The following is a 13,628-nucleotide window of genomic DNA, read 5'->3' as shown; positions in this document are numbered from 1 at the left end:
TTCTCGACAAATCAGGATTTGTATCCGGGTCACATGAACTGGAAAGAGGTGGCACAATCCTGCTAATAAGGGAGAGCATATGCCCCGCCAAATACAAACTGTTGATTTCGCGGATATGAAAAGCCGCGGATGATGTGATAAACGTAATGTTTTGGTATCCGTTTATTTTATTTTCTTGTTTTTTTAAGTTTTCTAAGTTGAGTGATGAGACTGCTGTAGTTGTGATTTTGGAAGATTGGAAATATTTTTGGACGCTAGTGCTTGGGATGAAGAAAGAACGCATTATATTTTTATTCTGGATATACTTTTATTGGTAGTTCAATTTGTAATAAATTACAATTATATTTAAATTACAATTAATTTGAAATAATTAGATATTACATTGTATTTGCCCTATAATAACTCTATATAATGTAATATATAATATATAATATATAGATATATATCTTCGTATATTTTACTATTATATTATTTCGTTTGTATCCCTTTTTTTGACTAATATCGAAGTATCCTTGGGCGCTTTATGTTTCCTTTGCATGATTTTCCAATTTTCCTCGATTCATTTGCTTGTTTGCGGCTATTACACGTGTTTGTTATAAGAATTCTGGCTTCCTTCTCTATCTATTCTGCTGTCTAAGTAACGTCTATGTCCTCTTGTGTGTTCTCATCTTCATCGCTAATTACCAAGTTTGGTGGGCGTCTATTTGACTTTCTTTTATTTCTTTGTATTTAATTCCTTTGATTGCACTCGCCAACTGGAAAAAAATAATTAATTATATTTATTTTTCATATTTGTTTAATTTATTTCTATTACATTGAAAAATAAGAATCATAGACTTACTGTTATTCTTTCATCCTTAGATAATATAATTCCCATATTGTAAAACTGTAAAACTAGGATATCGTGCACCATAAGTTTTCTTTTACAGCTCGTCTTTTGATATCATAATTGGTTGATGCAAACATGTTATATCCGGCACATGTTCAAGTTTCATTGAAGAAAACGCTTTGTTGAGTATGTGGTAGGGAAGATATAATAATCGAATGGATAAAGCCTAATCGATTTTGGAGAAGCGTAAAAGAGGAAAATTATATTCTGTCAAACAGAAGGGTAGCATATTTGTATGTATATCTATATTTCAGTTATGTATTCTGTTACTATATGTAAGTTATGCAAATACAGTAATTTTATTTATATCCATATGTGAATTCATTACTTAAAACTTGCCCTGTAGTATAAATAAAATTAATATGTTATTTATAAATATTTCGTATTCAAATATATATGTATATTTCTATATATATGTACATATATATTTCCTATAAATCTTAAATATTTAAATCTATATTTATAAATGCATCGAACGACTTATTAATTCAGTACAATGTAAACTACAAAATCAAGTTTCTAATGTCAGTGTATCAGAATCAGTCGAAAAAGTTGTTTTGCCATGCTAAAAATATTTTTTTTCTTCGTTCTTACGTGAGAGAAAGAGAAAAAAGAAAATAAATTAACGTTGGTATTGCAAAATATTAGATTCTTTGGTGCGAGCTAAGTACTTACTACACAAAGCAAGTTACGCGTATTTTGTTGGAAGAACGAACTGACCCTGTTACCACGACTGCTACTACTATGAAGACACGCGTTTCTTAAGAAAGAAAAAGAGAGAAAGAGAAAAATGAGTGGGAGAGAGAAAAAGATAGATAGATAGAGAGAGAGAGAGAGAGATTAATAACAATAAATATTCGACACAAGGACGTTCGTTGCTCGCTATGCGATTTCTAACGCTGTAAGTATTGTATTATTAAAGTCTTGCTAAATCTTTCGTCCTTGCATTTGTTTGACAACAAGTCATCTAATGAGAATGAGTTAGAAAAACAATATTAATTAAAATGAAATACGATTTTTTCTAATTAATATATTAAAGGAGAAATAAATGATTAATAAAATTAATGGATTATAATCTTACCGTTAAACTAAATTAAAACAAAACTTGATTAACAACGAGTCATCTGAACTGAAAAAACAGAATTGATTAGATCGAATCTAATTTTCTAATTAACACGTACTTGGAAAAATAAGTAATTAATCAAATTAATCGAATATGATGCTGCAATTAATGAAGCATTACAAAAAGAAGTGATCATATCAATTCAAAATCAGATTTCAGAATTAATAAAAACTAAATGGTTACTAATATAATTAGAACGGTGTGAAAACATATTTTCTAAATTAATTTGAAATTGATCTTAGAAAAAAGAAATTGACTAGATAGAATAGAAGAAAATTTTACAATTGATCTGAGCTATATTTTTTTGTTTTATTTGATTTCGATTCAATTTTTCTATTAAGCTGAAATAAAGAGATAAATGAGATCGTCGAAAAAGAATTTCAAAGTAATTCTGAGGTAGACAAAAAAATTAAAATTAAAGAGAGAGAGGAAAGATCGATAAAGTGAAATATCATAATTAATCTAAACTATGTATTTCTTTCTGATTATATCAACGAGACGTTTCATGACGCACACAAAAAAAAATATTTTTTTATAAATAAACATTATCCTAGGTGTGACCATACGTAGTTTTAAATAAATATTTGTTATGTTCGAACACAAATAACGGAACAAAAGTTCCACTCCAATTGAAAAATCAAATCGTTTATATTTGCATATCGATTTATTTACATTCGACAAAGATATTGCGAAAATATACCTACATACTTTACATTTATCATATCGATAACAGTTGTATTTTATCAGATAAATATCGTTCTATTTATTGATCAGACATATAGAATACATACATATATACGGTGCACCTAAAATCTTGATAAAACTGGAGGATTATTTCTTGAAAAAAATAAAAAAGAGAGAAAATCTAAATAATCAACGTAACTGATAAATTAAATATTGCCTTTTTGTAAATGTAATATATTTAATAAAATTATTTTCTTACCACTTTCTTATTTTCTTATAATTTTGTAAATGATAAATTGGAATTCTAAAAAATAAAAGAGATAAAGAAAACGAAAAAAGAAAAATAAAGAAATGAATGAAAATAAAATAAATAAAAATATTGTTAGATAATGAAGAAAATAATAAAGTAAATCTCCATTAGTTTTAATACGTTATATAATTAGTAACAAGAATCAGGACAATAATTAATCTCGTCTGCTGCGGCGACTGACCCAGTAATAAAGCGTTATATACATGTACACTCCAATTTTCAGAACGAAAGCTAGCTCAAACATAATCGGTTAGTTCCGTTGAGCAAATTAAAATGCCGGATAAGGTTGGAACGAGATCGACTTATCTTGAGATTAAGGAGAATTAAAAGACGCATCGTTTTACTCATGACAGTTGTTCATGTACACTTGGTATATATATGTACCTGAGAACTCGTAGAAAAAAAAAGAAACAGAGAAAAGAAATTATCTATCATTAATAAACGTCGTCGTGAACAATTTATTCTTCATAATCATGTCAAATTAAATTAACAAAACTATAAAGACCCAAAGGTATGAGTTATTTATATCAAATGAATGAACTAATATTTTGTAAAAAAAAAACATTGAACAATTAATATGTAGAAAAATTGACTAAGTAGAAAAGGTATAATTGAATTTATAAAAACAGAGAGAGAGAAAGGAAGAAAGAAACAGAAATCATTGAACATAAATATTAAAAATGGTCTAGAGATGACAAATTGACAAAGATATCGAAAAATAAGGAACATAAACGTAAACCAAGTAGATAATTTCCTCTAGGAACGATCTCGTTCCCCTTTTAAAGAAATGAGAGGACTCGAATCGAGCTCAAGGCAACGAGCACGAACTCAATGCAGATTCTATCGAGCCAAATAGAGATGTAAGTACATATGTAATATGTATATATATGTATATACACATTATATATATCTATATATAATGTACACACCTACTCGTATCATTTCTTCTTTCATCGTTGAACAAGTTCACGCTCGTTCACGTCATTTTATCGTAACGAGAGAGAGAAACGACAAAAGAAAACTAGTTGTAGTTAAAGTGACCTCTTGTTCTCTCTCTCTCTCTCTCTCTCTCTCTTTCCTCTCCTTCTCTCTTTCTATCTCTATCTCTCAACCAATGGATAACAACTGTTCCGTGTCGTAAAGCGTGAATCAGCATGTAAATACGTACAAACGTAATCCTGTTTCATAAGTTTACACGGAAATATGGTTTTTATTTCTCCTTTTCCTCTGATCGATTTCAATTAAAAAATTCGATGACGATCTGGCTGATTCGTAGAAGAAATTATGTCTCCTCAAGAATGAGTATCCTCTTTTCTTTTTTTTTAAATATTTTGTTCTTAGTTTTATAATATAGTTTTATAATACTTTTAGAAAAGAAAAAGAATAAAAGATATAAAAAGGTTGATTTTATTTTATTTTTGTTATATTACAGATTAGTTCATTAAAATCTATAGTAATCACTTTTATAATAATTTCGTTCTAATTCTAATCATCAGCTCCGAGAAAAAAGAGAGAGAAAGAGAAAAAGAGACAAACAAAATTTTCTATGACAACTTCACAAGGAGCTATAGAAATTTTCTAAATTCTATTCTACATTCTTTCTAAATTATCAATGGTTAATATAAACGACAAGACGACGCGTTACAAGATATTTCAATGTTCCGGCTAAGCACTTCGTCAAATGTAAAACATCGATAAAAGTGTTTCGGTTGGACAAACGAGCATAGGAAATCCATTTCAATGTTATTTGTCGCGGTTTATCATTTGGCCTCTTTAAAATAGAAAAAAAAATCCATCGGTATAGGTATATGTATTATGAATGAGCACTTTACATATATGTATCTACATATAAATGTAGGTGTATTGAGAGAAGGTCACACATACTTTCTAATCACGTGTCCTGTTACATTAACGATCATCTAAGCAGCCGAGAAAAATCTGTAATTATTACTATTATTATTATTATTATTATTGTGAATCTCGTTATCTCGTTAAAAACATCTAATCATTGTTTCGTTGAAATTTTAGATTTGATAAGCTTTCTCATAACAATAGACAAAAGCTTTTATATATATATATATATATATATATATATATATACACGTATATATATATAAATTTCAAAAGTATCATATTATAAATAATTAGCTATATTTATATAATTTTCAAGATAAGTAAGGTCTAAAGTATTGATAAAAGGACTTAATACGTGAAAACTTTGTAATGTATAAATAAATAATACAAATTAGAATGAAAATGTTGAGTTAAAGTATTTCTATTTGATAAAATATACATGACGTTCAATGTCGAGAATTACTTTGGGAGATCTTGAAGAACGACTTAAATGTGACTCACTCTGAATATGTCTCTCTCTATCTCACTCACGTAGCTTCGTGTCTCTTCTAAAAATACATACAACGTGCATATATACATATATCGTTGCTTTGTCCTCTCCTGTCGCGTGACATTCGACCTCGCTTGTAGTAAATCTCTCTTTCTCGTTTTTTCTCTTTCTCTCTCTCTCTCCTTTACTTTTATCTTTTTCTTTTTCGTCAATTGTATCAACCAATAAGAGCTCCCGAAAATTTTTCGAATTCGTTAGAAAAACCGAAGTTTAAAAATAACACATAGAAATCGATAGCTTTTGTATCTCCATTAAATTTGATTCGAAAAGTGTGAGTGATCCTAATGTAATATATATGTATATTTATACATATGTGAAAAGAAATTTATATGAAATTTTCTAATAAAAAACAGCTTAGAAAATGTGTATTCTCTTTCTCTCTCTCTCTCTCTCTCTCTCTCTCTCTCTCTCTCTCTCTCTCTCTCTTTCCCTCTTTCTCTTTTATATCTAAATAAATGTATATAAATTAGTAAATAAAAATAAATAAATAAAATATATAAATATAATAACAGATGAATAACTTATACGATGAAAATAATATGGTAGTAAAACTATTGTTACACCTATCACGTTAAAATGAAAATATGAAGAAAAATAAATGGTTTTGTTCTAATAATCACTCATCCGAATCTAACGTAATACTTTTTATATTGTTTTAGACAGGTCAAGTAAAAGTGGGCTAATCATCCTTTACGGTAGTAGCCTTTAAAAGCAGATTTCCAGTTCACACTTACTCGACTTAATATTCGAAAGAAATTTAATCGTTGAAAAAAATTGGAAAAGGATTCAAAAATGTTGAAAATTTTAATATAAATATAGTTTGACAAAACAATATTTATATAATATTACACATAAATTTAATTGATAAATTTATTAACTAATGTTAATAAGAAAACAAAAGAAAAAATAACGGAACATTGATCATTCTTTTTCGTAATACGTCATGGAAAGGGACAATGAGCTTCGATTCTAACTTAAAAGGAAAGTAAACTCATTCATTATCTTTCCTTGTCTTTTAAACAGTTAACCAATGTATCGTACGGTAAAAAATTCTACGATCTTTTTAATAAATTCGAAGCACGAAGGATAAATGTTAGTCATTGATGTGAATTCTTCGTAAATAGTTACAATACATCTTACTCGATAAAGTTTCATAGTCAATAGTATATTATTTCGAGGTTGCATTCTATGTGCATATGAATCACCCTATATTATCATCAAAATTAGAAACAATTTAAGGAAGTAATAAGGAAGAAATCCGAAAAGTATCCGCATATTTTTCGTGACTCATAATAGAATTGAAATAATATATTATATACATAATATAATATTATTATACATATTATATATATTATACATATTATATATATTATATATATTATATATATGTATGTATGTGTATGTGTGTGTCTGATTATGATAGAGAAACATAACAGATCAGATGTAACTTCAACTTTCGTTTGATCGAAAGCAATTTCGATTTAAAAAAATTTAACTTTCATTGTGTCAAAGTTTTCTACTTTTTAAATGCATACATTAGTACGTACATGTATGCATGCATGCATATATACATAGATACATATGCCCTCAGACTAACCCAACGAAATCCAAGAAAACCGGCATTGAATTCACCGCACGGTTTCCGATCACGGAAGCATCTGCGTATAAGTAGAAACTTATGTACCCTACGTGTATGTCATTCAGTCGATTGGGAACGCAATGAATAAATAAATTTAATTCACCTCTAACGTCTAACAGATAGAAATTTTTTAATGTGCTACGTACTTCATTTTTTCCATCATTCTTAATCTTATCCTTTCACCTATATTTTCCATCAATTACTGTTAAAAAAAGAGAAATAAAAATTTATAAATACTATCACAATCTACGTTCATTTGATATTAATTCGTCAATACAAATTTCTATAAATTAGATTTAAAAGCGAAATTGATTCGTTGAGATATATTACACCACTTGATTTTTCCACTCGGATTCACTAAAGGAACGCAAAGTCTAAGCAGTCAGTTTTACGCGAGACTTTCCCAGAGAAATAAGAATTACAATAAGAAGAGAAAGAAGCCCGTAGAAAGACGATAAGTAAATTTAAGAAAAGGTAACGATCCGTATGGAAAGTCAAGGGAAACTCGAAATAGATATAGAGAACGTATAACGATCACTTACCATGTTGACAAACGAACGTGATTTGTCCTCGAAAACGTATCACGTGTGTCCGAAATAAGTCACTTTCTCCTGTATAAATTGTAAATAAAAATGATTCGTCGTCCGTCCTTCTTCAATCTTAATTTTCTTCGATGTTATTCTAACATCAAATCTTCTTTGAATAAAAATCGTTCTCGTCGCGGCACAACCTAATATATATATATATATACACACACACACACACACACACACACCTATATATATAAAGTTTAATAGCAAAGATCCGTCGAGTTAATTCGAACGTCGAACTCACTTATACAAGTGCATGCATTCGTCTGTGTATAAATATGTGTGGTTCATTACATTTATATATATATGTGTATGTATGTGTATATATATACATAGTACGAAGGGACAACGTACCGAAGAACACGTACGAGAAAAAAGAAAAAATATGTAGTAGGCGAGTGTTAGCACGCGCGCGCGCACGCGTGCGCTACCGTCAACGCGAAGAGAAGACGCGAAACGAAGCTACTCCCTCCGTGGTTCGTTGCGCACTGATCGACGGCACTACTCGACGCTAAACGACGAGTCACGAAGCGAACGAGATACGTCACGCTCTCTGACGTCATCTTCGAAGACGCGCCAACTTTGTCTCGTGAGGCTCCCTATCTCTTCAGGTCGATATCGTTGATTACTGCGTTATCTACCGAAAAGATTTTTTGTTTTTCATTGATATTAACAAGAAATATAACATTTGATCCTACATATTAAATATTTTCTGAGAATAGAAACTCTTTCTTTAACAAACTCTTTTCTTAATTAAATATATATCTATGCATATAAATTACAGACGCACACATACACACACATGTATATATATATATATATATATATATATTACTTTAGTATTTAAATTGTTAAATGAATTGATTTGAAATAATTATTGAGTTACAATTATTTACTAAAATAATAATATTGACAAGTAATTGTAAGAATGAAAATGTAAAATAAAATACATTGCCGTTTTATTAAATAGATACTTAAATTTTGTAACAGATTGACTTAAAATTGATATTAAAATTTTTAAATATACTTAAAGAATATACACGAGTTATTGTAAATCGATTCGATTTATAGATTTTTAAATAATGATCGATTTAAAAATTCCACAATTTACAAATGTGTTTTTTGCTCTACTTTTCCTCGCTAAAATTTTTTTCTGGATTGGTGAATAGCAGTATTTGAATGTTTCTAGGTAGGTAACACGTTCCGTTTGTCGTAATTTTGGTGAAATCGTCAAAACACTTCCGTTAGGAATATAATTAGTGTCCGACTAGCAGTGCACTGGCTACCGTTAACGGTAATTATAACGATATCGTACGATGCATTTACGTGACACATCGTATGTACTATAACAGTAGAATTTCATAATAAATGAAACTGAAATACAAGTTTTTTTGTATACGATAATAATATAAATAAAAAAATAAATATACAAACAAGTATAAAAATATAATACAATAATATAACTAAATAAATAAATATAAATATACATATATATAAAATATAAAGGAAGATAAGAAATAGATTACAAGCTAAGATAATTATAAGATAAGAAAAATATATATATATATTATTTCTATATTTAATATTTTTAGATTCGATATTTGTGTATGTATGTGTACATGTATGTTATTTGTAGTTTTCTCCAAAGAAAATTTTTAATAAGATTAATAGAATTGATCGTTCAATTTTCTGGTGTATTTAAAATGATTCAAATTTTTTATTAAAATTGTAAAATATTTCCATTCTACTTGTCCCTGAAAAACTACAAATATATGATATTTCTTTATGTCAATCTCTTTTTCGATAACCGTAAAACGTTCTTTGAGAATAGACAGAGAGAGAGAGAGAGAGGGAAAGAGAACTATCGCAAAGATAAAAAAAAGAAATAAGCGAAGAGGAGATGACGATGACTACAATGATTCATATTTACGTTCAAGTACAAAATTATGTTTCTTTTTCCTGAATACGAATCGTGCCACTAGTACGATATAATCTCTTAAGTCACATAAATTAATGATTCATTAGAGATATCTTATGTAGCTTTACGATAAGGCCTATCGTCGATTATCGGTATTGTTCATAACGCGCGTCTTTTGTTATACGAGATTTAGAAACGAAAGCATTTCATTGTTATTATTAATAGATTAGATTTTATAATTGTTTTTGCTTATTTCCTTATGTTTTTTAATAAACTTCATATTGATAGATACAATTTCCATCAATTTCATTTGAAATAGTCACGGAATCAAATTATAATGCGAACAATATTAATTGTTATATAATTAATATTTCTAAACAAAGAGAACATTATTACATATTATTTCGTTCATATAAAATTCTGAATATTTTCTTTTTTTTTTAAATCTTTCTTTTCCTTATTTCGAAATTTTTATTAATAGAACACGTTATCGCGGAAAACTTATCTAGAAAAATTGAATACAGGTCGTATTGACTATATGAACGTTTTTATAAATGGTAGCACATTAACTTGACGATACAATAGGATCGGAAAACCGCAGTAACGCGAAATGCAACGGGTATCGATCGATCGATGCCAATAACCTCACCTCTTTCTGCTGTTTTACGGCTTTCGCAACGTTTGCACGGGGGTATTGCACTGAAAACCACGTAATTCCGGTAGATTCCTTTGAACGCATTTGTCTTTTCTCTTGTAAATTCTCCATGTACTACTTTTCTTACGTGTTACTGTGTTAATTCACAATTAGAAAGTTTCCAATGTAATACATGCATAACAGTTTTACTAATAATATTCTATTTGTTTATAGTTTATCTAATGATATTACATATATATATATTCCTATAGAAGAAATATAATAGTAATCTCAATTAAGAAATTATTATAGACATACATATATATGTATAATAATTTCTATACCTTAATATTGTTTTTTAATTTAATTATATATTTAGTTATTTAATTATATATATATATAGTTATATAATTTATTGTATATATATAATAAATTAATAATATATAATATTTTCTTACATTTTATTTATATTCCATTTCATTAATAATTTCACGATTAATTATAAAATATCTTGTATTTCATTATTACGAAGATTATTGAGAACGGGAATATTAATCAAAGATATGACAAAATTCGAGATTTTTCAAGTCTAATAACTAATAATCACAGATACACTCTAGAATTTATCTGTGATAACAAAAAAAAGAATACTTTGCAAGATCTTTTGAAAATATTTAGAATCGAATTTTATAATACAATAATTATTTTTCTAATTGTTATACTCACCTGATATATATATATAGAAATATATAATAAGATATAGAAGAAAAAGAAACATATGTACACATGCAATATAAAATAAATTGAAATAATTTTAATAATTATTAATCAAGGATACATGACAAGGATAATCATAAGAAATGGAAGAAAAAAAAGCGTTGCACTTTCGAAAATCCTTGTAAATGAAAAAGATTTACTTTCCTCATTTATTTTATGTCAATATGATCTTACATTACAATGGATCGCACAGCGTCTCTCTATCTTCTCATAATAGTTACTTACATTACACGTGTTTATTCAAAACATAATCTCGCGCATTTGTCTAACAATAATTGTGAACGGCCGTCTCGTAAAAATTTTATCTCAGGGGAAATTCCGCCCTTTCGTTTTATCTCTGCTTATGGTCGTAATTAATAAAGCGATCGATAATCAGACTTTTTTATTTCTTTTTCTTTTCTCCCTTTTTCTCTACTCTTTTTGTCAGCATCTTGACGACGTTTAAAAGTACATATTAAACAAAACAAAAAACAGACTTTATGTAACGAATGAATATATCAATAAAGTATACAAATCTTGTTTCTTTTTCTTTCTTTCTTTTTTTTAAGTAAAAAAAGAAAAAGAAAAATAATTCATAAAAATAACCAGTATTAGTTGTTTTTGTTGTTGCATCGAAACATTTAAAAGAGTTATTTATGAAAAATAATGAGATTACCTCTCTTTTTTCTTTGTTTTTTTATGAGATAGTTTGCAAGTGTTTTAAAAGTAATAGATAATAATGAAAAAGAAAAACAAAATGAATGAAAAAATAAAATATGTTTGCACACGAGAGATGAAGAGAAGGACGTAAGATTAAGAACTATTGTATTTAGTTCATATTTCTCTTCCTTTCTTTCTAAACTTCGTCGTATCCTTTTCCTATTCTCTCTCTCTCTCTCTCTCTCTCTCTCTCTCTCTCTCTCTCTCTCTCTCTCTCTCTCTCCCTATCCCCTCCACTCTCTCTCCCTCTCTCTCTTTTCACATCTTTCTTTTTACATAGATCACAATGATTTGAATTGATTGATCGATTTTTTTGTTAAACTTTTCGTTTAGAAAAATCATTGAAATATTGCAAAGAAAAGTTTATCGTCGTTTCTTTTATTGTTCCTTTTTCTTCATTTTTTCTTTCTACTTCCTTTTTCCTTTTCGATTTAATCTCGATTATTTTTTTTTTTTCTTTGAACAAAAATCCTGTATCATTTTTCATCTTAAAAAGCAATTTGAAATAATTGTTTTTCTTGAAAAAAAATTTTTAATCTTGTAAAAAAAATCCTATACATTTTTTCTTTTTTTTTTTTTTATTATAATTCGACAATCAAAGCATTAATGATTGTTCAGAGTTTATCTCTTTTAATACCTATTTAACATTTCTCTTCAATTTTTTTCTTTATATTCACGCCTAGTTGTAGACATATGTATACATATATAAAGCATGTACGCAAGACAAGAAGTAAGGAATGATAGAATGCTAGATCACACGAGCCGAGAAAGAAAGAGGAGATGATCTATTAACTGTGTTAATCGCGAAGAAATTTGTCTTTGATTGATCCGTTAAAATTATACGATTAGATAGACGATTATTTCAACAACGAATACCTTAGGATTTAGATCGAAAGATTCAAGTACGATTTTACAACGTGTGTATGTCTAACTATTATTTCTTAAAAAAAAAAAAAAAGAGAACCATTCATAAATCTTTAAAACAATTGATCGTAATAATTTATTGTTACGAATTGTTTCGACTCATTATTTAACGCAATAATTTGTTTATTCCTTATTTTATTATTAAACTAACGATTAACGTGTTAAAAATGACGATGGGAAAGAAAAAAGAAGGAAAAAAAAATAAAAGAAAAATAATTATAGATGAATAATATTAGCTATGCACATACGCGCATCTACTCGGTACAATCGTGATATGTAAGCTAGAAAAGCGATGGATCGCGTGCTATGTATGTATATGTAAACGCAAAAATCAATCGAAAGTATTTTTTTATCTTTCGTTATAATTTCAAAGCTTCTTATGTTATCTTAATTTTATTTTAAAACATTCTCTTTCATTTTCCTTTCGTTTCTTCTCTTTTTTTTTTCTTAATTCACACTTTTTCTTTACTATTCTAAACGTTCATCAAACACACATATACACACGCGCGCATGTCGTCAGTCACCCTTCACTCGTTTTCTTTCTTTTTTTTTTTTTTATTCATTTCATTCAATTTTTATTTCTTGTTTATTTCGAAGCTATCGCCATCTATCCGCTCCATTATGATTTAATTTGTATTCTCTTTCTCTCTCTTTCGGTAATCTCGAACAATATTTCGACCGTCGATAAATTAGAAATCAAATTTTTTGTCTTTTCATTTTAAGATGAGTTTATAATAGTAGACAATCTGGATATGATTAAGCATATGTTTGAATTAAAAAAAAGAAAGCAGAGAAGAAAGAAAAAGATGCTACTAATATCTGCAATAGTCTTTTTCTTTTTTCTCTTTTTTCTTTTTATCGAAAAGAATTTAATTCTCCATCGGAAAATAAGGATTGTTAACAATATTTTGTAACATTTGTTGACAACATGCTGACGATTAACCATGTACATACATACAAAAAAAGCAAAAAAAAAACAAAAAGGAATAATGAAAAAAAATTGCTAATGTTTGCAATCCTACTTTTCTTATTTTTTT

The 13,628-nt window shown here is 27.9% G+C and overlaps 1 protein-coding gene across 2 annotated transcripts in view; it reads right to left on the bottom strand.

Moving 5' to 3' along the window:
- LOC122632661 (unconventional myosin-Ie-like) overlaps window positions 1-8,140 on the bottom strand; it is a 54,138-nt gene extending 45,998 nt beyond the window's left edge. The window contains exons 1-2 of one of the 2 annotated variants that reach the window (XM_043819751.1): window positions 7,994-8,140; window positions 7,592-7,779 (exon numbers count right to left, since the gene is read on the bottom strand). In XM_043819751.1, coding sequence (XP_043675686.1) covers window positions 7,592-7,594 — 3 coding nt within the window. In that variant the 5' untranslated portion in view covers window positions 7,595-7,779; window positions 7,994-8,140. The remainder of the gene's footprint in view (window positions 1-7,591; window positions 7,780-7,993) is intronic. The other variant, XM_043819752.1, reaches the window with a different exon arrangement.
- Window positions 8,141-13,628: the final 5,488 nt, after the last annotated feature.

The sequence above is a fragment of the Vespula pensylvanica genome, chromosome 10, assembly GCF_014466175.1.
Source record: "Vespula pensylvanica isolate Volc-1 chromosome 10, ASM1446617v1, whole genome shotgun sequence".
NCBI classification, from domain to species: domain Eukaryota; kingdom Metazoa; phylum Arthropoda; class Insecta; order Hymenoptera; family Vespidae; genus Vespula; species Vespula pensylvanica.
Note: the sequence above shows the minus strand (reverse complement) of the source record. Positions and strands in the feature narration are given on the sequence as shown.